The sequence below is a fragment of the Schistocerca gregaria genome, chromosome 6 (assembly GCF_023897955.1).
Source record: "Schistocerca gregaria isolate iqSchGreg1 chromosome 6, iqSchGreg1.2, whole genome shotgun sequence".
In the NCBI taxonomy this organism is placed as follows: domain Eukaryota; kingdom Metazoa; phylum Arthropoda; class Insecta; order Orthoptera; family Acrididae; genus Schistocerca; species Schistocerca gregaria.
Genome location: NC_064925.1, coordinates 276,601,459 through 276,627,351, shown reverse-complemented (window position 1 = coordinate 276,627,351; position 25,893 = coordinate 276,601,459). Strand labels below are relative to the sequence as shown.

General features: G+C 42.7%; 1 protein-coding gene across 1 annotated transcript in view; it reads left to right on the top strand.

Moving 5' to 3' along the window:
- LOC126278850 (uncharacterized) overlaps nucleotides 1-25,893 on the top strand; it is a 445,668-nt gene that overhangs the window by 6,212 nt on the left and 413,563 nt on the right. The window contains exons 3-4 of the mRNA XM_049979125.1: nucleotides 22,621-22,688; nucleotides 24,310-24,368. Of these exons, the coding sequence (XP_049835082.1) occupies nucleotides 22,621-22,688; nucleotides 24,310-24,368 (127 nt within the window). The remainder of the gene's footprint in view (nucleotides 1-22,620; nucleotides 22,689-24,309; nucleotides 24,369-25,893) is intronic.

Here is a 25,893-nt window from a genome sequence, read left to right as displayed (position 1 = left end):
TTCACCATGTATACCCAAGTGTTCATAAATTTTATCGTGTCTTCTTACTATGATACTGTATACACACAGTAAGTAAAATTTCGTTATTTACTATCCTTCCTGGTGTTGAAATTTAAATGGTGACCAGTGTCAATTCTTTGTAAATTATCACATTGCATATAGTTATGAACATGATGCATTCTCACTTAGCTGTCAACAATTTATTTCTTCCCTGAATTAGTGTAACATCATTTACAGTAACACAACTTGTTACAATAACTTTTTAAATATTTGTAGAGAATACTGCATAACTGTCAACATTTTGAAACTACTGATATCTGGTACATGTTTGCTCAGGTAATTGAATATTAACTTATTTTTGCAACATATATGCCTTGAATCACAGATATTAAGCTATTCTTGACCGGAACACACATTTCCACACACCGTCAGTGCTTCGATAGATATTAAAATTAATTGAAAGACATCGTGATGGTTCCATTTCAGTAGTTACTGTATTAACAACTATTTAGTTTATTAAGTTTCAGATCACGGGTCAGTTTCGTCCTTCAGGTCATTCTCAAGTGCTACAGGTGCCAACAACATGTCCTAAGACACCTTCCAGTCACATTAATGCGACCACCATAAATGTTGTGGTTTCGATAGCTACGATGCCACAACGTAGGTGCGCTCTGCTAGGTTGGCACTACTACGACAGCCTATTTGATCAAGAGCAGACGACCGGGACACTTCGCTTCAGCTTCGCACCTACGTACTAAGTTATGTATGCCTCTGTAAATATTCATGCACCAGTAAACCACTTTTCCTCACTCGCAGTACCGACTTTGGGTTGGGTTGTTGTGGGAGAGGAGACCAGACAGCGAGGTCATCGGTCTCATCGGATTAGGGAAGGACGGGGAAGGAAGTTGGCCGTGCCCATTCAAAGGAACCATCCAGGCATTTGCCTGGAGCGATTTAGGGAAATCACGGAGAACCTAAATCAGGATGGCCGGACGCGGGATTCAATCGTCGTCCTCCCGAATGCGAGTCCGGTAGTACCGACTTGTTTTACCTCACCTGCTCCTACTCGCTTCCTTCATTCAGCCAACCTTTCAGTTTTCAGGAACTGACCCACGCTCCACCTTCCAGGGATATAAAAAATATTCCACGTCAGTGTGCAATAACCACTCACAGAAGCCAAGTGGCAGCACTAGCAGTAGAGAGTATACAAAGTGTGACGGATGACGCGGAAAACAGTACAGCCGTTGGTGTAATGCGGAAAGGGAGTGATTTATCTGTCCAAAAGGGTATGATCATTGTCTTACGGGCCAACGAAAGTATTGCTTAAACAGCTAAGTTTGTAAACTCTACACATGGCGCTATGGTAGACGTACACCACGCGTGGCAAAATGACGATATCCGAAACTGGCGCTGAACCAACTGTGGTGCACCGCGGGCCATAGATGACAGGAGTGAATGACGGCTGTGGAGATGTGTACGGCAAATAGACTGTTGAGCAACTGACTGCCCAAACCAAATGGCTACCAACAGTGTCTCCTCAATGACCATTCCGTGATCATTGCTGCGTATGTGCCTCTGCAGCATGCACTAGCTTCATGCACTCATGCTGACTGCGGTTAGTCGGCTTGTGTGGCCGTGCGGTTCTCGGCGCTTCAGTCTGGAACCGCGTGGCCGCTACGGTCGCAGGTTCGAATCCCGCCTCGGGCATGGGTGTGAGTGATGTCCTTAGGTTAGTTAGCTTTAAGTAGCTATAAGTTCTAGGGGACTGATGACCACAGCTGTTAAGTCCCACAGTGCTCAGAGCCATTTGAACCATTTCTTTTACTGCGGTTCAGCTGCGATGAAGGCTGGAATTTGTACGCCAATACTGCAAATGCGTGTCCACTGAGTGGCGACAGTTGGCCTTATCAGATGAATCACTTTTTATCCTATATCAGATAGATTGCTGTTGGCGTGTACAGCGCAAAACGTGTGAAAGCCAACACTCCACAACAATCGTCGGAAAAGTCCACATTGGAGGAGAGAGCATCATTGTTTTGGGATTGTTTTAGTGCCATTCCCTGGGTGCTTTCTTTTGTATTCTCGTTACCTGTTTTTATGTTGTCTCGTTGTCTCTGTTGAGCTGTACCTTGGGAGCTAGGAGAGGATGTTGGTTGGTGGCCGATATCCTCGTTCTATAACACAAACTGCACACAACTAATAACTGGGTTCTTTATTCATAAAGAAAGACCTACTTAACTTTAGCTTCCATGTGCTGTGGTACAAGTTCACTTCTGTATAGTCCGCGTAGCCTCAGTACTGTTGACGTAGAAGTCCGCTATTTTCACGATAAGATTGCTATCTTTTGCCTGTCTCTGTGCTAGAGGCTAAGTCTGCGGCTTCGTCTCGGTGACATGCTGGAACTCCAGGTGTACAGACTCGAACTAACTGGCGTAACAGGCTCAAACTAAATGGATAAACTGGCCCTCTGGTTCGCGGCGGCCATCCTAAATACTGGCGGCTCAGAGGGTGTTGTTTGTGCAGCCAGAGTCGTTGTACCGCCATGAACAAGGTAGCAGTTTGTTGGTTCTGAAACTGAAAAGCTTGTATTACATCCATTACATTGGCCATCTGCGGTTGAGGTATAGGGGCAGGGGGTGGAGGAGGTGGGGTAGCCGGTAGCCATGGTTTACACAATTATGTTATAGCAAAAAGCAAGCAAGCAAAGCCTCCGAAAAGAGCAATTTGATTAGTTCTGCGGCTCCCTTCCTTGAATACATGCAAGAACATATCAACAAATTTGCAATTAGAAACCCCTGCAATGTGAAACACAAGAGAGGCAGGCAAATTGTTCTTCACTCTAGTTTTCTCGTCGCCACTGTTGTATTCTCTTTACCTGCTTTTATGTCGTCTCGTTGACTCTGTAGAGCTATACTATGGGAAGCAAGGAGAGAATGTTGGTTGGTGGCCGGTATCCTCGTTCTATAACACAAACTGCACGCAATTAATAATTGGGTTCTTTATTCATAAAGAAAGAGCTACTTAAATTACGTTTCCATGAGCTATGGTACAAGATCTCTTCTGAATAGTCCACATAGCCTCAGTGCTATTGCTATGTGCTGCCTGTCTCTGTGCTACAGGCTAAGTCTCTGGTTCCGTCTTGGTGACACACTGAAACTCCATGCCGTGCAGACTCGAACTAACTGGCATAAAAGGCTCGAACTAACTGGCTAAACTGGCTCTCCGGTCCACGACAGCGATCCTAAATACTGACGGCAGAAAGAACGTCGGCAGCGCATTTCCAGCGAGCATTGTCGTTGGTCTCTATCGATACTCTCGTAACCTCTATGCCGCATGGTGTGCCGGCGCCAGCGTACACCAGCACAATTTCGCTATTCTGGAATGCACACTGGATCAGTACAAGTATGCATCTATCCTTGGGTACTACGTCCTACCCCACATGAAGTTTGTTTTCCTAGCACAACGGCATCTACCAGCAGGACAATGCTATGTATCACACAGCTCACAGTATACGTATGTGATTCAAAGAGCACCAGAATGAGTTTACCATGCTCCACTGAACACCAGAGTCCCCAGATTTAAACCTAATCGAGAATCTGCAGGGCCACCTCCATCGGACTTGGTTCAAATGACTCTGAGCACTATGGGACTTAATTTCTGAGGTCATCAGTCCCCTAGAACTTAGAACTACTTAAACCTAAATAACCTAAGGACATCACACACATCCATGCCCGAGGCACGATTCGAATCTGCGACCGCAGCCGTCGCGCAGTTCCAGACTGTAGCGCCTAGGACCGCTCGCCCACTCCGGCCGGCTCCATCGGACTGTTCGTGCCTTCCATCCTCAACCAAGAAACCTAGAGCAGCTGGCCACAGCACTAGAATCACTTTGGCTCCACATTCCTGTTCATACCCTCCAGTACCTCACTGACACACTTCCTGCACGTCTCGTTGCAGTCCACAGTACAAAAGGTATGTGCTCCCCGTAGGTGAGTGGTCAGCGCTACAGAGTGTCAATCCTAAAGGCCCAGGTTCGATTCCTGGCTGGGTCAGAGATTTTCTCCGCTCAGGGACTGGGCGTTGTGTTGTCCTAATTATCATCATTTCATCCCCAACGACGAGCAAGTCGCCGAAGTTGCGTCAAATCGAAAGACTTGCACCCGGCGAACGGTATGCCTGACGGGAGGCCCTAGTCACACAACGTTTACAGTGCAAAAGGCTTTTGTCAGGTTGTCAAATTAATATGATTGGAGAGTGTAAAACGACTATCAGTAGCGGACATGGCAGTTCCAACATCGAAAGTACACACTTAAGAGCGTCAAGTTTATATTCAATATTTGCTGAACAAAGTAATGGTCATCGTTGACTCTTCTGCCACTTTCCTAGACGTTGTATGTGATCACTTTTGTATTTACAAACAAACTGACAGTTCTGTCAAACAGAGTGCAAAGTTGTCGATTTTTCATTTCCTCGAGCCTGACCTCGGTTCTTGGTGCTCAGCTCTCGCTTTTGAGTTCTCGCTTCTTAGTTCTCGCCTCTTGATTCTCGAGTCTTAGTTCACTTTTTTCAGCCTCAGCTGTGCATTCTTTTCCATTGACAAAACTAGACCAAAGTTTTTGATTCTGAGATTTGTATTTGTTTTCACTTTGTGGCTGTTGCCTTCTAGTACACACATCCGCGAATGTCATTGATTTCTTCACCTATTAAACAAATTATAACGTTGAATTGAAATCTATATTAAGGCATATGATATATTTGCAACTACAAATACATAGAACTGTGGAACGAAACGTTCTAATAACTTTCAAAAATGAGTGTGAAAACAGAAGTGGGTTAAATATTTTGCAAACAACTTGTGACAAAAATGGTGTAGTTTTTTGAAGGCTAATCATATAAGAATCCCTGTCAGCATCCTACAAAATACGGTTCAAATGGCTCTAAGCACTTTGGGACTTAACATCTGAAGTCATCAGTCCCCTAGACTTTAGAACTACCTAAACCTAACCAACCTAAGGACGTCATACACATCCATGTCCGAGGCAGGATTCGAACCTGCGACCGTAGCAGCAGCGTGGGTCGCTAGGCCACAGCGACCGGCAGCATCCTACAAATATGAGTAAAAGCTTACTCGAAACGTCAAGGAGGACATATAAGTGTGTAGATGAGGTTGCCTCACTGTCTGTTCAGGCGTCTCAAATCGACCATTGGGCAGACATTTATGATCTAGAGATAGCACTATCAACTAGTGTAGCGGAGGTCGTCACAAGTTCGAGGGTATGGATTCTAAATGAGATGTTAAAGAGTACATCCTTTGTATGGATCAGATGACTGTATCATCCGTCAGAATTCAGTCAGAGCAGTCCAGTATCAACAACAGCTTCATTCAGTTAGTGTTCAGCACTGCAATAACATGCCACGTAGAGGCATACAATACTTTGAGAGAATCAGGATAGTGGCTTTACTTTCAGCAGGTCGCATACAGCAAGATGTTGCCGATCAGTTACTTGTCACTCAAAGTGGTATGTCTAAGGTGTGGAGAAAGTATAGAGAGACGGAAAACGTGAACAATAGACCTCGCTGGTCGTCATCCAACGCAGGATCGTTTCTGCCAACTGTCGGCTAGCAGTCGCCCAACGTCAACTGCATGAAATATTGGAAATGACTTCTCCCGGGAAACAGGGATTCGTATCTCAGACCAGACAGTGCGCAGAAGATTGCATCAGGGTGGTCTTCATTCCAGAAGACCAATAAAAATTTTTCCACTAAACCAATCGAACAGACGCACTTGCAGGTCCTGGTCTCATGTACATCAACGCACATCAGGACTATTGCAGAATGGAATAATGTCATGTTTGTTGACGAGACCAGGTTTGGTTTGCTATCGGACACTAGACGTGTTAGAGTTTGTAGAAGCGCTAGACGACACCAGGAACACCGATACGTTCAGGAAGTTCATACGTTTTCAGGTGGAAGTGTAATGTTCTGGTAGCCGGCCGCGGTGGCCGAGCGGTTCTAGGTGCTTCAGTCCGGAGCCACGCGACTGCTGCGGTTGCAGGTTCGAATCCTGCCTCGGGCATGGATGTGTGTGACGCCCTTACGTTAGTTAGGCTTAAGTATTGCTAAGTTCTAGAGGACTGATGACCTCAGATGTTAATTCCCTTAGTGCCCAGAGCCATTTGAACCATTTGTAATGTTCTTGGCGCCAATAATGATGGGACGGCAGACCCCTCTGGTTCCTATCGACATCAATTTCACTGGTCCCCTATACATTCAACAGGTCCCACAAACGACGTGAAGTTGGTAACAACTTCATCCTAGTCGATGACGTGCAAGACCGCACTCTAGCACTGTCTCAATATCTTCGAAGATGCATCGTCAACAGCATTCATTGGCTAACATAGTTCTCAGACATGAATACAATTGAAGCGTAGGACCTGTTGAAGGTGGCCATTTCACAGGACCTCACTGAAGATGCCATTGACGAGTGGACCTCACACCCCATGATAAACTTGATCACATCATCCAGACCACGCCTCGCAGAGTAGAAGAACACATCAGTATGCTGGGAGCACATACTCACTGCCAAAGACTGATAATCATCGTCTGGAGAGAAAGATGTTCAATGTTTTTCTTTTCAAGATGTACACTTAGGAGAGAGCCTGCTTTGTTTTGATATGATTTCTTGTAACTAACCAAAGTCGTTCTTGTTTTAAGAAGGAATTATGTTTATTATGCTAATAAGGTACTGTACAAATCTCAAAGAGTGTACTATACGAAGTCACTGTAGTAAACTGTATAATATTTCAAACTTTTGTTGAGGTGTGTATATGACATGCAAAATTATTCAAAAGTGGCCATTTTCGCCGTAGTAATTTCATTCATACACCAGTCACTACAGCCTACTTCCTTCAAATGTGTATTCCGTTTGTGGTGCGTACTTTTAATGCAAAATATTCGGTCAGTTCCAAAGAGGTCGCAACGATGGACAAAGTATTATCAACTGCGAAAGAATTCCAGATACAGACGATGGTACTCATCCCTAATTTTAACCTCCATTATACAATGAATACCGATCATACCGCCTGCTAATACCAATCTACGTACAACAGATGCCTTGAGGAACAAGGAGAGAAAACCGCGCCTGCGCAGAAAAAAGATTTGAACAACATTAGCCATTCCTTGGCAGCACAGCGTACTATAACTGCTTCACAAAAGATATTCCCCTACGTTTTCTTATGTATGCACAAAATACCAGGGGAATTTTATCGGATTGTTCAAAAACAGAGTTGACAGGTTGCCTCATAAATTAAAAAATAAAGTGCTGTATGAAGAGTTATAAAATCTGTCATTCCTTCCGTATGTGGGACATGAAAAATTTCTTTGCATTACTGACTTATTAAGAGGGCAGACTGGTCAGTCACTTTATGATCAAATCGTAAACAAAACCATGCAATCTCGTTGTCAAAATTATCCCACCCATATGCTCTTCACTTGGCCAGCCCTGTGATGTTTATTTTTACGGGAAGGTTAAAATTTGCATGAAAAAAATTTCAAATGCTGCCGACTTGCTAAAAAGTAATAGAGAAATCGCTTCGAGAGGAAAGTCCATAAACATACGTTTTTTAATTCTGCATCAATTTATTTCACCGGCTTTGCAGGAATGATCAGATACCTGTGTTTAGCACTGTAGTTGATCGAAGAGGGGTCAATCACTCTGAATTCAAACTGTATTTTCCGATATTGTTTCCGAAAAATCCGTGTGCCTGCAAGGCAGTAGTTTCCATTACATGTGCTAGGAGCTCTACGAAATGGCATTTTGGTTGCTTCTACGAGAAATATCATTTGGATATCTGTTATAGCACGACAAGCGACAGCGATTAAGAAGATTCTGTAATCTCTTCTCTAACAAACGTAGCAAACAAAGTTTGCTGTGTGATTAGATTATTAAGGAAATTACTACTAGCAAACACTGCTGTCTCTTCAGGGGTGACCGAGTTCCATTTCTCCGGAACGTGTGAAATAAGTTAGTCTCTGTTGGGTTTTTTGAAGACTGCATCCTGTAGTCCGGCCCAATGACACTGTATAGGGTTTGGATCTGAACTGTTTCCAGGCCAGATTTGCCAGTCAACAGGGAATGTTCTCTTCAGAAGCGCTGTTGTTTATTTGGTTGTGTGACCTGCTGCCCTATCTTGCATAAGAACACCATCTTCTATATTTGGGAAAACACCATTGTGGTCTATTTCAGCATAGACAGGAACAACCATCTCCCGATAATTATCACTGTTGATTGTCGTTTTTGCATCAACGTCTTGCTGTACAGGTTTTACATAGCCACAGATACCGCCAGCGACCTGTATCTTCAATCCTAGCTTTTGTCTGTGCACAGGACAGGTTCATTTGTACGGATTCGTGGAGTTTGTGTGTTCTGCTCTTCTGGAGCCTTGTCTGCAAACAAAAGGTTTATTCTTTTTCGTTCAGAGTTGGCATTGCAGAAACCATTACTCTTTCACAAAATGCCTGATGATCAACAATATTTTCTCTGATGGCAAGGGTTTTTTGGTTGGATGTAAGCGTGCTTTCCCCAGGATTGTATACGATTAAAGCCTTTTACAGTTTCCTACTGATTGTCTTCTATCTTTGCTAGTAGTCATCTGACAAATTCAGATGTTTGGCAACTGCCTGGGTACAGTTGCCAGTTTTAATCTGTACCACATGTCTGATTTTGTTTATGGTGTTTGGTGTTGAGTTTTGTTAGTCGTCCTACTCAGTTGCTGTCACTATTATAACCATCAACTCTATTAACCCAAAGCCTAGCGGTTTTTGGATCAACACCCAATGTTTGAGCACTTTTGGTGCTACGACATTCCACTTACATGGAGGCCTTGAATTTGAGAACTATCATTTTCATGTTTGGGTCTAATTTTTAATAACACCCTTAGAAAAGGTGAAAAATACTAATAACCACAGAGGACTGTACAGACAGAGTTAAAAAGCAGGGTTTAAATCCTTTGAATTGAAGAATATTAAATTTTTACAATATCGTCTTTCTTATCTTCTTAGAGTTCAGAGATAAGCTCAATTATTTTCTGTTCTTTCGCTAGGTGAAAACATAAAATATGTAAAAAAACAAGTTGAATGACAAATTTTCATTAACTTGCCAAGTAAGGTGTGTTAAATTTTTTTAAAAATATTCTGCCTTGAAGCAGTTCACCAGTACAACATTTGTCAGGATCAGAAAAACAACTGTGGGAATATGTTGACTGTGATTCATTAATACAGATTATGACGTTCATACAGCCAGCACCATCTGTTCGTATAAAGTGGTACTACCTCCACAGAGCACCAAACCTCCGTGGCTCTGTTAGTAAAAAAGAAAGAAACTTGCCGTCCACATTGTATTTAATGATATTCTGAACGACAAAATTGAAAAAAAATTAGGGGGAGGGAGAGTACATGTGTAGCATTTGAACAATCTTTTTCTATCTCTCTCTCTCTCTCTCTCTCTCTCTCTCTCTCTCTCTCTCTATTTCTCTTTCTTTCTTTTTTTCTTTCTAACCTTAGCTGGTGCGATACGCACGCCTGTTCGAAATATGAGTGACGCTACGGATATGTACCTACGTACGCATAAAACTTCAACATCGATTTTCTCGGAAGCTAGAGGCCGTTGCATGAAAAGCCGCTAACCAGGTACTGCGAGCAGGTCCTTCTGCAACATACTTATGTGTCATCGAAACACGTCAGATGGTCCTTTTGTGAGTGAAACCTGGATGGTGGTCACTAGTGCTAAAAATAATAACTCAGCATTCATATGGTTGGCAACATATGCTCGTTCTCTCGCGTTCTCTTCCGTTCCCTCCAGTGTAACCGCTTGTTCACAGATACAAGCGAATGGTAGTCAACAGTGAACACTGTCTGCGAATACTCATTTGCTTCCATTCATTCCGGTGTGAAGAAGGCTTAATACAAATAACGCATAGCATATGATGCGTAATTTCACGATGATGAGGAGATTAAAATGAATGTGTCGGTCTTCGAGGTGTGATCAAAAATTAAAGGGATTTTTTTTTCTTAACGAATCTTTGCTTTTTCACCGTCAACTTTGTCCCCTTCAAAATAATCTCCCTCAGATATAATCCTTGTTTTTTTTCCACCTGGAACTTACTTTCCGTCATGGTGTTCATTTCCTTCAGTGATTCTGCTTTTATCTCATCAATAGAGTCAAAACGACGTCTCCATGTTTCTCTTCAGCCTCAGGAACGAAAGACGTGATAGGATGCTATGTCTGGAGAATACGGTAACTGAGACAACATAACGGTTCTGTGTTTTTAGCAAAATATCACGAACAATCATTGGAGTGTGAGCAGGAGCATTGTCGTTATATTTCCACAAGTGGTTTCGTTACAGTTGTGGTCGTTTTCTTCGGATTGCTTCACGTAAACGGCGCATGAGTTCCACGTAGTATTCCTTATTGATCGTAAGGCAGGAACTCATGATGCTATCCTACTGTAATCGAGGAAAGTAGTGAGAAGAACCTTGACATGTGATCGTACTTGTCGCATCTTTTCCGCTCTTAGCTCTTTAGGAAGTTTCCATTGAGACAAATGGATCTTGGTTTCGACATCACAGCCGTATATCCATGTCTCGTCACCTGTTCTCGTAACATGGATTGTTGTTGACTTCATTTAGCAATTCCTGAGCGATGTCTACAAGACGTCGTTTTTGATCGAAATTCAACAATTTCGCAACAAACTTTGCTGCTACACTTTTCATGCCCAACACAACCGAAAAAATTGCTCAGCATGAGCCGAAGGATGTGCCGATATCATCAGTAACCTCTCTAATAGTGGTTAGACTATGTTCCAGAAACATTTTCTTTACTTCTTTCACACCCTCGATAGTAACTGATATGACAGGGTGTCCAGGGCGGTCGTCGTCTCCAACGTCTTCTCGACCTTCTTTGAAACGTTTATGACATTTGTAAATTTTCGCCTTACTCACAGTAGACTCATCAAAAGCCACAGTCAACATTTCAAATGCCGTGCTACACTTTACAACATTTTTCAAGCAAAATATGATGCAAATTCTTTGAGCCACCTTCTTCGAAGTAAAATTTCGCCGAACACTCGAAAACACGTATATACCCTTTCCGACTGTCAACAAACTAAACATTCAAACCAGATGAAAATGCAGGCATACATTTGGATCATATTTACCAACAAGATAAAAAAATTTAAAATCGGATGCATAAAAAAATTCGCGTTACTTCTTGATTACACCTCTTATATTGCAGCATATCTCTGGAAGGCTGGGAGCAATGTTAACCACTCTACTTACTATCTACAGAAGACACTGAGGAAAAGACTATCCCTGAATAACTATTTGGGGATGGGGGAGGGGAGGGGGGGAGAAGGTGGGGACGACAGTAGGAAAGGGCTATGGATGCTGTCACAGTGGCACCAACATCAGGACATTCCGTAGTCAACCAACATCAGCCGAAGAGGGAGAAGCTACTCTCATCCGAAGCTTTCTGGGAAGTGACGTTAAAATTACGTATCTTCCACAAAATTCGATGTGGTTCAGCACGAAACTAAGAGGGGTATTCAGTAAGTTCTGTAAGCAGGTTGATTTTATTCAGGATTCTAATACACCACGTTATTCCACACTCTTTTCGCTACAAAACTCTGTTTTTCCCCAGAAGCTCCGTTCAGTGTGATGGTCTTACGGCACCTTAATGGCAGCGCTTGTTTACCCGCATGACATCACTCTGATGGCCGATGTTGAAGCCATTGTCTTGCTGCGTCAGTACCTCCCCATCATCCACGAACTGCTTCCCACAGAGGGCATCCTTCATTGGGCCAAGCAAGTGGAAGTCGGAAGCTGCTCGATCCGAGCTGTAGGATGGATGCGGAAGTTCTACTCTCATCAAACAAGTTTTGCATCTCCCCGGTTCCCAGAACTCCTGAAGATAGACGTTGACTGTGGATGTTGTATAACAGACAGTCCCTTTGACTGTTCAGGGATGTCACTAAACCCACCCAAAGATCGAAACAACCATGCATGAGCAGCGCCTATTAGATGTAGGGGGTTCCACAGTCGACCAGTTCCAATCATTCCACCAGGCAGGAGGTGCATGGCCCTTGTTATCTGCAGTTCAACCATGCCTAGACGGTCAGTACTGCGGTTCGATCGCGTCCGCATTGTTACTTTGTGCCAGGAAGGACTCTCAAAAGGAAAGTGTCCAGGCATCTTGGAGCGAACCAAAGCGATGTTGTTCGGACATGGAGGAGATACAGAGAGACAGGAACTGTCGATGACATGTCTCGCTAAGGCCGCCCAAGGCCTACTACTGCAGTGGATGACCGCTACCTACGGATTGTGGCTCGGAGGAACCCTGACAGCAACGCCAACATGTTGAATAACGAAGTTACTTTTCGTGCAGCCGAAGTACGTCCTGTTACGACTCAAACTGTGCGCAATAGGCCGCATGATGCGCAAACTCACTCCCAACGTCCATGGCGCGATCCATCTTGCAACCGCGATACCATGCAGCGCGGTAGTGATGGGACCAACAACATGCCGAATGGACCGCTCAGGATTGGCATCACGTTCTCTTCACTAGTGAGTGTCGCATATGCCTTCAACCACACAATCGCCAGAGACATGTGTGGAGGCAACCCAGTCAGGCTGAACTCCTTAGACAGACTGTCCAGCGAGTGCAGCAAGTGGAGGTTCCTGCTGTTTTGGGGTGGCATTATGTGGGGCCGATGTACGCCGCGGTTGGTCATGGAAAGCGCCGTAACGGCTGTACGATACGTGAATGCCATCCTCCGGCCAATAGTGCACCCATATCGGCAGCATATTGGCGAGGCATTCGTCTTCATGGACGACAAGTCGCGCCCCCATCCTGCGCATCTTGTGAAAGACGTCCTGCATGATAACGACATCGCTTGACTAGAGTGGCCAGCATGCTCTTCAGACATGAGCCCTATCGAACATGCCTGGGATAGATCGAAAAGGGCTGTTTATGGACGACGTGACCCACCAACCACTCTGAGGAATTTATGCCGAATGGTCATTGAGGAGTGGGACAATCTGGACCACTAGTGCCTTGATGAACTTGTGGATAGTATGCCACGACGAATACACACATGCATCAATGCAAGAGAACTTGCTACTGGGTATTAGAGTTATCGGTGTGTACAGCACTCTGGACCACCACCTCTGAAGATCTCACTGTATGATGGTACAACATGCAATGCGTGGTTTTCATGAACAATAAAAAGAGCAGAAATGATGTCTGTGTTGATCTCTACTCCAATTTTCTACACAGGTTCCAAGAACTCTCGGAACCGAGGTGATGCAAAACTTTTTTTGATGTGTGTATAAACTGCTCTCCAGCGTGTTCCTCTCGAGCGCTTAGGCTTGTGTGAGACCTTCCTTTGTCATGGAGAATGAAAACTTGGTTTGAATTTTTGTGGCGACGAACGCGCTGAAGTCGTTTCTTCAATTTCGTGAGGGTAGCACAATACACTTCCGAGTTGATCGTTGCACCGTGAAGGAAGACAGAAAAACTCCTACAGAGTCTCAGAAGACCGTCGCTATAACTTTACCGGCTGAGGGTGTGGCATTGAACTTTTTCCTCGGAGGAGAGGTCGTGTGGCGCTACTTAATGGATTGCCGTTTTGTTTCCGGTTCTGAGTGATGAACCCATGTTTCAACGCTGACGATGTTTGGCAAAAAAGTTGTCACTGTCGGCCTAGTAACGCGCAAGCAAATTCCGTAGAGATGGTCCTTTGTTGCTCTTTACGGTCTTTTGCTAGGTGGCGAGGGTCGCAGAGGGCACACACCTTTTAGTACTCCAACTGATGGATGAACGTGTCAGCACTACCAACGGATATATCGAATTGAGCAGCGGGGTGTTTGTGATCCGTCCATCACCTAGAGTGAGTGTGTCCGCAAGTTCCAACAACGTAGGATTCACAGCTGTGTGCGGCCAGCCGGAATGTGGAAGATGGGACAGGTTTGCGCGATCTTGTTGCAATGATGACAGATATCTTGTCCAACGACTCACTGTGCTTTTGTTCATTGCCACGTCTCCGTAGATATTCTGCAAGCGTCTATGAATATCTGCGATGCTCTGGTTTTTCGCTAAAAGAAACCCAGTGACAGCTCTCTGTTGGAACGCACCTCCGTTAGAGATGCCATTTTGAAGGTTACTTACAACGCCGCTACCTATCAGAACTTCACGAAAAGATAAAGGTTGAAGCGGCAACATTCCACGAAATCCTACAGCAAATTCCTCGATTTTTAAACCAAAATTGGCCGAGAACAGAGGTGTTGCATTACTTATCGAACGTCCTTCATATACAGCAGTTGAAAAATAAAAACTTTGGAGATGCCATATTGGATTTCCACATTTTTGTTTTTTTATTGTAACTTGCGTCTTATGACAGTATGCCATTTCGATGCAACGATTCTGTGAACATGGCAGAAATGTGGATGAAAAGATTACAAGAATGATCGTCTGAACCACATCAGCTGAGGAATATGCGTAGATAATGGGGCATGGGGTACAGAATGTTATACATGACATGCTGATATGTTATACATATTCACTGGCAAATATAGATAGACTGGTGTCCACATCTATGTCCCATACACAATCGTCAACTCATAACAGCTTTTGCCCGTCGTCTCTCATTTTACGGTCTCCTGAAGCCTTTTTAATCCGACTGAAATGTATACTTTGCAATAATTTGCGTTCTTCATTTTTCTGCCAAAGCAATTACACGCGTTTTTATATTCTGCATGCACTATTTGTGCCAACGGCCTTGCCACGTTGGATACACCAGTTCTCACTAGATCACCGAAGTTAAGCACTGTCGGGTGTGGCCGGCAATTGGATGGGTGACCATCCGTGCCGCCATGCGCTGTTGCCGTTTTTCGGGGTGCACTCAGCCTCGGATGGCAATTGAGGAGCTACTCCACCGAATAGTAGCGGCTCCGGTCACAGAAAACAATCATAACGACTGGGAGAGCGGTGTGCTGACCACACGCCCCTCCTCACCGTACCCTCATTGAGGATGACACGGCGGTCGGATGGTTCCGAGGGGCCACTTCTGGCCTGAGGACGGAGTGCTAATGCACTATTTGTGTAGTGCATGGGGACGAATGCTGCATTTCACTTCTTAGTCTTGAAGGTCACATACTGTTCTCTAAACATAGCTGGAGGACATATAGAATGGATGTTGAACCACGAATGAATCAACAAACAAGTGTAATTAATTGAAATAGAACAAGACTTTATGATTTGTCCACGTATTAACTACATGTTTTTTTCTGAAACTGAGTACCATGTAACCTTCAAGTGAACTGCAGTCGATAAATGTTCTGCACAAATACAGGTCATTTTGCTGTCATTTCCCATTGAGCTTCGGCTGAAACTAGTTTCTCCCCAACCGAAGGCGCCTAGCGTTTTCAGATCACTTCGCCAGAACATGCGCAGTCATGATACAACCGAGCACAACGCCCAAACACACAGACTTCTGACGACTGTCGGTGGAATTCAAATTAATTTTTTTTTCTTCGATCAAATCGGACAATGTTCTCACATCGAAAACATGGACTGTGATATTTTTTAAAGATTAATACCGGAAAGAAGCAGTGTGTGGCATCTTGAAGATGAGAAATATAAGAAAAGGGATAAATCTCGGAATCTATGGTCTGAAATCTCGACCTTACTGAGAACCGGAGTTTTCGAACAACTTAAAAGTTTAATAATAATTAATTTTAACTTTGCCTTATACACGCTACAGTCACATTAATGTGACCACAGACTATGTTCGACGTCAACGTGCAATAATGAGTCACAGGTGTCAGGTGGCAGCGCTAGCAATGGAGGGTATATTTATTTGAAGTCCAGAAGAGCATGGTCATTAGATTTAGGGCCAAGGATGGAGGTATTTCCGAAACGGCCAAGTTTGTAAACTGCTTGCGTGCCGCCGTGGTTAAAATGTACCGTGCGTGGAAAGATGACACTATCCAAAACCGGCCTCGAGGCAACTGTGGTGTACCATGAGCCACGGATGACGGGTGGCTGCAGAGATGTGTAGAGGCGAATAGATGTGCAACTGTTGAGCAATTGACTGCTCCAGGCGCTACCAACATTCTCTCCTCTATTGCGTCTCACTGTTTAGAGGCACAAAACGCTTGGGTGTTTTCAACTCGTTAATAAATTCAAATAAGTTGGAGGCCGAGTTGATAGGAGCTGAAGGAGTCCAGGTTGCAATAATATGCGGTATGGCTCAGAGAAGGATTATTATTTCAAGAGACACATAGTACAATGAAATTACTTATCTTCAGTAGTTTGTAGGACTGCAGCTGCGGCTATAAACCGACAATCTCGTAACATGGAATACCATGAACTAATACAACATATTCTCAGGGGCTAAGCCTGATGGGCCCTCCTCAGAAAATCAATGCAAACAGAACTGGCTGAGGGCCGATTATGAAAGTGCGTCTGTCTAGGTTGAAATCTAGCTAAGAAGTGAACGAGGCACACTCCAGTTCCGTCGAGCTGCACAGCGTGCTAGAGTGCGCTGTCCTCGGCAGATGACGGGCTGCCAACTTTGTGTTGTCGCGGCGTTGTAGTAGTATCTGTGCCAATGATACTACATCCTCAATGATCGTTCGGCAAACGGTTTGGCGTAAGGGTTTCAGCAGCAGGAGCCTGGTTCATGCACCTATGCGGACTGCCGCTCATCAGTGACGTTGGCTGGAGTTTGCACGCCAATACCTCAACTGGACGTTCACTGAGTGGTGAAAGATGGCCTTTTCAGATGAATCGCGTTTTAGAATCCATCGGCGTGAAAAATCTGAAAGCAAACAGACTGCAACAGTCGTCGGAAGGGTCCAGACCGGAGGAAGGAGCGCTATGGTCTGTCGAATGTTTTCGTGTCATTCCCGAGGCGATTTAGTCATACTGGAATGCACACTGGATCAACGCAGTATGTATCTATCCTTGTTTTTCCTCAGCACGATGGCAGCTACCAGCAGAACAATGCAACGTGTCACACCGCTTGCAGTATATGACCGTGGTTAGGCGAGCACCAGGATGAGTTGACGGTACTCCCTTGGCCACCACTCCCCGGATTTAAGCCCAATCGATCTTCAACCGAGGGAACTACTGCAGGGTACTGGAGTTCGCATGGTTCCACATTTTTATTGGGACCTTCGAGAAACCCAGCGACGCTCCTAATACACGTCCGTGCGGCAAAATGTGCTTATTCAGCTTTTTGACAGATACATTAATATTACTGGACTGCGTACTACTTTATGCATGACCCGCGGCTTTCTACCAAATGTCAACCTCATATCTATACTTAATGCAGCATGTCACCTGCCATAGAGGAAAAATCTGTAACGGAAATCATAGGCCTAGATTATAAGCACTAAAATTAGTGGCCGGCCGTTGTGGTCGAGCGGTTCTAGGCGCTTCAGTCTGGAACCGCGCGACCGCTACGGTCGCAGGTTTGAATCCTGCCTCGGGCATGGATGTGTGTGATGTCCTTAGGTTAGTTATGTTTAAGCAGTTTTAAGTTTTAGGGGACTGATGACCTCAGTTGCTTAGTCCCATTGTGCTCAGAGCCATTTGAACCATTAAAAATAGTGTGTTCAAGTAAGGAAGGTAGCGTTTGTCAATTTTGATGCTTAAAGTTACTGTAGGGGAGCTTTTTAGGGTTATGGTAGATAGGGATTAGCTGTCTATGATTTATTATTACCTGATTAATGGCGTTTTTAAGACAGCAGAGCGGTGACTTGGTTATATGAGGCAGTTTGCAAAAGTGGTTTATGTGTTTAAACTTTTCAGTGCTTTAGGTGTTCACAATATCTGATTCCAAAATTTATGTTTGTCTTTCACACATATGCTGAATGACAGTCATTGGAGGTTAATGTGCGTTTTTCTGAATTTATTGTAAGTGGTGCAGAGTATTTGTAACCTTGCTTTTCAGTGCCACTACGAATCATCTCTAGTACGTAATAACACGTTTTTCTCATTATCTCAAATGTTCGTAAAACTTGTCTGGTTGTTCCAGTAACTGAGGAAAGAGTTCACAGTACTCACAACGTTCTTCTCCAAACAAATATAGTTCATTCACATGTATTCGGCGTCGTTTTAACCGCAAAAATCTACAATGCAGCACTCGTCTCCAAGCTGTCGGCCGATATAATTGCGCGTCGTCTGCTGACTGTTATCGGTGCCACACTGATCGCTGGCGGACATGTATAAAAAACGAAAGACATTAGTTTCAAATCCTCAGTTTCCAGGTTTCTATGCCGAGTGATAAGATCCCTTAGTTCTGTCGAATAGAACATCCTCGGATATCATCTTCAGTTTGTGAGGAAAAATCTCAGGTAATACGAGTATATTCAGTTTGTCGTGTGAGACTAATTATAGATAATTAGATAGAATTTTCTGCATACGACTTTCAATGCACTACACAAATTTATTGCTGCAATTGGAGTGAGCAGTGCAAACGTTGCATCTCAAAGTTACACATATTTCATTTAACTGCAAAATAGGTCGCTAGTATAAGGCTGTGTGGCTTTTTTAAAAAAGCTAGCTGTCATACTTGTCGAAGCTCTTGGTTCGGTATTTGATTCATTTCGGTTCTCGAGAACAGACTTCTCGATTCTCCTTAGTTCTTGTTTCTGCTTATCTCTAGACAGTTACGTTGTCACATGTAGCATGCGATTCATCAGACGAAGAAGCTCGTACCACCTACAGTTTACTGCAAAGTAAAGATTCCGCGGGAGTTCAGAGCGATCAACGATCGATCGCTGCGATTTTCCCTTCTATATCCGATGTGCAGATACACTACTGGCCATTAAAATTGCTACACCACGAAGATGAGCTGCTAAAGACGCAAAATTTAACCGATAGGAAGAAGATGCTGTGATTTGCAAATGATTAGCTTTTCAGAGCATTCGCACAAGGTTGGCGCCGGTGGCGACACCTACAACGTGCTGACATGAGGAAAATTTCCAACCCATTTCTCTTACACAAACAGCAGTTGACAGGCGTTGCCCGGTGAAACGTTTTTGTGACGCCTCGTATAAGGAGGAGAAATGCATATCATCACGTTTCCGACTTTGATAAAGGTCGGATTGTAGCCTATCGCGATTGCGGTTTATCGTTGGTCGAGATCCAGAATATGTTAGCAGAATATGGAATCGGTGGGTTCAGAAGGGTAATACGGAACGCTGTGCTGGATCCCAACGGCCTCGTGCCATTAGGAGTCGAGATAACAGGCATCATATCCGCATGGCTGTAACGGATTGTGCAGACACGTCTCGATCCCTGAGTCAACAGATGGGGACGTTTGCAAGACAACAACCATCTGCACGAACAGTTCGAAGACGTTTGCAGCAGCAAGGACTATCAGCTCGGACACCACGGTTACGGTTACCCTTGATGCTGCATCATAGACAGGAGCGCCTGCGATGGTGTACTCAACGACGAACCTGGGTGCACGAATGGCAAAACGTCATTTTTTCGGATGAATCCAGGTTCTGTTTACAGCATTATGATAGTCGCATTCCTGTTTGGCGACATTGCGGTGAACGCACATTGGGAGCTTGTATTCGTCATCGTCATACTGGCGTTATCACCCGGCGTGATGGTATGGGTGCCATTGGTTACACGTCTCGGCCACTTCTTGTTCGCATTGACGGCACTTTGAACAGTGGACGTTACATTTCAGATGTGTTACGACCCGTGGCTCTATCCTTCATTCGATCCCTGCGAAACCCTACATTTCAGCAGGATAATGCACGACCGCATGTTGCAGGTCATGTACGGGCCTTTCTAGATACAGAAAATGTTCGACTGGTGCCTGGCCAGCAGATTCTCCAGATCTCTCACCAATTGAAAACGTCTGGTCAATGGTGGCCGAGCAACTGGCTCGTCACAATATGCCAGTCACCACTCTTGATGAACTGTGGTATCGTATAAAGCTGCATGGGCAGCTGTACCTGTACACGCCATCCAAGCTCTGTTTGACTCAATGCCCAGGCGTATCAAGGCCGTTATTAAGGCCAGAGGTGGTTGTTCTGAGTACTGATTTCTCAGGACCAGTGCACCCAAATTGCGTGAAAATGTAATCATATGTCAGTTCTAGTATAATATATTTGTCCAATGTATACCCGTTTATCATCTTCATTTCTTCTTGGTGTAGCAATTTTAATGGCCAGTAGTGCAGATCGCATGACCCGGCGACGGACAGTTGCAGTTCGTTGCACGTGTAGTGGGAATGAAATACATTTTTGTCACAAAATGGTTATCAGTCCAGGTGATCATAAAGCGTCCTAATCTTGTAAATATCCCGATGTTTGACGACATATGGATATATTAGGTTGGTGTACAAGTTCATAGCGTTTTTCCGTCAGTTTAATAAACAGAACAGATTCAGAAAGCAGAGGCTTTAGTCGCCAATAAGACACTCTCCTTCACTACTTACTGTAATTAACCAGCGCCGGGGTAACTTTTCTATTCCGCGAATGTAGAAATCACGTGGTTTTGAGGTGATGAACTCGTCAAGCCATGTTCGGAGTGCATCTTCATCCGGAAAGGAAGTTCCTTCGAGGTTGTTCGAAAGAGTGCAAAGGAGGTGAAAATCTGAGGGCGCAAAATCAGGTGACTAAAGTGAGTGCGGAATGACTTCCCAACCCAACTCTTGTATAGTGTTTTTTGTCAACCTAGCAGAATGCGAGTGGGCGTTATCGTGGAGTAGCATCGCTTCACGCAGTCTCCCTGGTCGTTGTTCTTGGACTGCATCTGCAAGAGGTCTTGTTGACAGTACATGTCAGCAGCGATGATCACATCGCGGAAGCAATTCACAGGACACCAAACGGTCACTGTTCCGCCAGATGCACAACATTATCTTTTGTGGACGTGTACAGACAGGTCTTTGTACGAGGAGTTGCTAATTTGTTTGGGCGCAAGCAATCTTTTCTTTTCCTTAAGTTAGCATGAATATAGCATTTCTCGTCACTCGTAAGGATACAAGATAGAAATGGTCGGCGTTGTTCACGAACCAACTAATGACCATCAAGCCGAGATGCACATATACCCACCCGTAGATTTTTGTGATTTTTACTTTGGAGCATGTGGTACCCACACACTCGATTTTTGAACTCCATCATTCCATGAAAATGTCGCACAGTTGTGGAATGATCACAGCTCATCACATTCGCCAGATCTCTATTACACTGACGTGGATCAATGTGGATTAATGCGTTTAAACGATCTTAATCAAACCCTGATCGTCTACCTGAATGTGCAGAGTCACTAGTGTCCAAACGATCCTCCTTAAAACGAAAAAACCATTTTCTTGCCGTACTCAGTCAAGTGACATTATCCATGCAAATGGTGCAAATATTTGTGACTGCCTCCACTGCTATCACTCCCCCTAATGAACTCAAACAATGTCGGAAATGTTCACATTTCTTCACTTGCCACTCCATTTTCTAGCGTCCATAGCTATACTCACTATTTCCAAATGACAATATGTAAACTCAAATAGCAACAGTGAACTATTAAAAAAATGACTATCGATAAATGAACCCATAGCAACCGGAATACCAACATGAAATATAAACACTCTATGAAGTTATAAACAAACCTAATAAAATTAGATTTACAGTATTGTGAACAAAGTGCAGGTAATCTACAGGTCATCATGGAAAAAAAGGGTTTACAATTAAATACGCACACCATACCGTACCTACTAAGAGTATGATAACATAACCTGCTGCTCAGGAAGTACATACCGAACACTTCTTGTTCTACTCTTCTGATCATTTATTCGGCCTGCTGTCATTTGAATGTACAACAACAAAAATACTGAAAAACACTGTGGTGTTGGAAAATACATTCTCACAACTGGCCAACTGCATAGGACGTTCCCAATACCCTCAGTTGAAAAATCATCGACTAGAGTCCATTGACATAGAGTAAATACGAAAAATAAATGAATGAGAACGAAAGACAATCGCCATAGTCTAAAACTATAGAACATTTTCGCGTACTGATTGTTGCAGATAAACGTCATTCGTGGCACCATTTTTCGAAATAGCAGCCTTAAAACTACCAATGCAGCTCACTGAACTGAGTGAAATGTTATACTTTGCAATGATTGACGGAGTCTAGACGATTTTAGCATTACTGGAAAGTGCCTCATGATTTAGGCTTCTATTTCCTTTGGAATACCGAACCGGTAGTGGTTCGTTCGATATGACTAGAGATTATTTCTTCCATTATTGTTGTATAACAGAGTCAATATCCATGTGAAAAGCTTTACGTTATTGTGACTGTACCTGTTCCCATGCTCCCACATTTATACCATTAGAAGCACCACAGTATATACAGAAATTCGATAAGAACGAACATTTATACTGAAGTTTCGTGCATACAAGTCAGACACTCTTTTAACTGTATTGCTGTATGTCAATAGTGAAATTTTTTTATCGTTGCATAACTGATATAAGTGATCGTAATAAATAGTTATGACAACATTGTAACATAATGCACCCTTCTCATTGAATTAATGAATTTTATAGGTGCAGTTCTACTGGCCATCTTTATTCTCATCACTAATGCCGAAGCTAACGTACCGAAGTGCCCCATGGTGAGTATGTAGTTTGTAATTACTGAATAAATTATTCAGTTATTTAGGTTTATACTTACTTTAGTTAAAGTAACGAAAATTAAGTTTGCGAGAGGAATCAAAAGTTATAGCAAACGGGATTACAACCACGATGAAGAATAAGAGAACTGAAAATTATATCTGTTCTAGCAAAATAATAGAGACAAAAATAGAACAACCACCCCCTTTGAATTGATCCTGAGGCTTCATGAAAACAATCTGTTGATTATCATCCAACAATCCAAAAATGTTTGGGAGGCCCAAGAGTTGGATAGTAGAGCAGAACAGTGTCACAGCCCAGCTCATGAAATACTGGATGGTAACATTGTTGACGAACTGCCAGAATTGGTAGTCCCAAGAATGCTATTATGAATATAAATGCCTGTGTTTATTAATTGCTGTGCCTGATAACTCACTTCCCTCTGTACGACAGCTTGGAAGAATTCTCGTATTTAGAGACTCTTAGCATTTGACAACTAATTTACTATAAAATATGTTAATGTATGCTAGAACAAATTGTTTTCTTTCTACAATAATTGAACAAAATCTAAGTACTTTTCAATTAACTTTCTCATAGAAGAAACACTAGCATGGCAGGAGCTGAAGAATAAGTAGAATCTCTTACCTTCACTGCTGGGGTTAGTACTAATGTCAAAGACAACAGTGTCTCATGCAACAGTAATCTTATCACCAGACTAATAAATTGAAATCAGGGGAAGTTACCACCAACAATGTCATCTGCAATCATTCTGTGAAACAACAAAGAAAACGTGTTCAGAAACTGAACAGTAGGGTCTACATCTATATCCATACTATGCAGGCCACCGGAAGGTGCATGTCAGAGGTTATATCCCATTGTATCAGTTATTAGGGGTTCTTCTCAAGTCATTCATGTACAGAGTCTGGTGATAATCATTGTTTGAATGCCTCTGTGTCGGCTGTACTTATTCTAATTTTGACCACACAGTGACTACGTGGGCGATATGTAGGGGGTTATAGTATGTTCCTGAACTCATAATTTAAAACTGGTTCTTGAAACTTTGTTAGTAGACTTTCTAGGAATAGTTTACATCTATCTTCAAGAGTCTGCCAGTTCAATTTCTTCAACACCATTGTAACACTCTCCCACAGGTCAAACAAACCCACGACAATTTGTGCTGCCATTCTCTATATGTATACAATATCCCCTGTTACTTCTGTTTGGTAAGGTGATACCTTAATTTAGAGAAAATGAGATAAAAATTCAGTTATGACTTCGTTAGTGCTGAAATGTGGTTACTGTGTATTCAAGAAACTATGGAAGGTTAAAGGAGAACAGTTACAGATAATTTTGAGGAACAGTCCTGACTTCAGTGCCAGTTCATTGTTGTTGCGTCATATCCCTTAATTATTAATTTGCTAAAGTTCGTTGTTGCCATGGGGATGCAAAAAAAACTAACTACAGTTGATACACTGCCAGTGCAGTTTAGTGATGGATTTATACATTTTTCTGTTCTCTGAAAATACTATATGGTGTGAAAAGAAGAAAGATAAATTAAATTTAAAATTGGGTATTTTATTTTGGTACAGGTTCTAATTTCAGCCTGATGTGTTTATTTTTAAGGCCCAAAATGAGCAACTGCCATGTGATGGAACTTCATCTTCTGGAGCAGTCATTAACTTGTAAGTGAAATTTGTATTCATCTGTGTTCTCGTTGCAAATAATGCAAAGTATCATATTTAGGTAAGAACGCAATGCATAATAGAGGGGATCGTCTTGTATATTTGCTTGTCAATGACTAATTGCCTCTACTACTTGACAAATTGTTACCTCCACTCCTAAATTATTTACATTTGACCAGAACGTTTGGCAGAAAATTGTTGTGGTGATTTCTTTCTCTTCTATTATTTCTGGGTGGTTTCTCTTTTATTAAATGCAAATAAACCTTCATGAAAGTATAGTTCCATTTTTGGTTCCAGTACTTACTCAAAATTTCAACACATGTATTGCCACCTACTTGCATTTAAAAGTCTGTGTATAATCAAACTCCTTGAAAGTGCTGGGACAGATTATGTAGAGAAGAGAGAAAGAAAAGTTGAACTGCAAGAGGGCTGGCAGCACAGTGATATTAAGAGAGATTAAAGCAGTAAGAACTTCACGCCTTTTACAAGAATACTTATGGAAAGGTATTGTAAACTTGGGACAACTTCACAATTGTTCTTAGACGTAGTTTAAAACTGTTGGTATTGTCTCACTTAAGATATTTAAGTTGCTTTGGAATATACTAATGACAATTTTTTACAACATTTCTATAGTAATATCCAGATGGAAAAATGGTGTGTTTTATCACCAGTTCTGTTGATCATAGTTATGAATCTAATCAAGAGACTTAAAATGAAACTAGCTGTAAGGCTTATTTCCTCATATTTGAAAACATGTGGAGAATCAGAAGAGTCAGTACAGGAGATTTTCGCTATATTGAACAAAATAATAATGATAATAATAATACAGCTGTAAATCAGCAAATGTAACCATTAGGAAATAACATCCACAGAGAAGAAAATAATTCAGACAGCTTTCTGGAAGAGACCAGACTGAAATCATTCCTTAACTCAAATATTTTGAGAATACTGTATCAATAGATAACATTTTAAGGCTGGAAATTCTCAGTAGAAACTAAAAAGTGTCAAACATTACCAGTCAAGTGATAAAGTTTCTGTGGAACATGAAATTAGGATGCAAAAATGGCAGTAATGATGAATATCTAAATTATACTAATCCTTACATAGTTGTGAACCAAAAACATATAGTTTCTTAGTGAGAAAATAAAGCCAAGCAGAAGATATGATGTTCAGCAGTACAATGTGTCCTGTGACTTACAAGGATAAAAGAATACATAAAGTAAATTGTTGTGGAAAAGTGAGCATGAAAGAGCCTGTTTTAAATGCAATAACCAGCTGTAAACCCCAATCAAATGGCTACATACTTTCCTACTGTAGAAGGTTAAGGAGGTTGTTCCCCTAATTAAGAAATTTGGCAAGTCATCCGTGCAGTTTCTCTTGCGACAATTATTATCAGAAATAGTAGGACATTTCATGAACCAACAGGTCCATGAACATTTCACTTATAACACAACTCTGACTAACTGTTAGTACAGTTTTAAAACAAACTCATCAGTGTGGAAAGCTATAAAAAACGTTGTGTCAC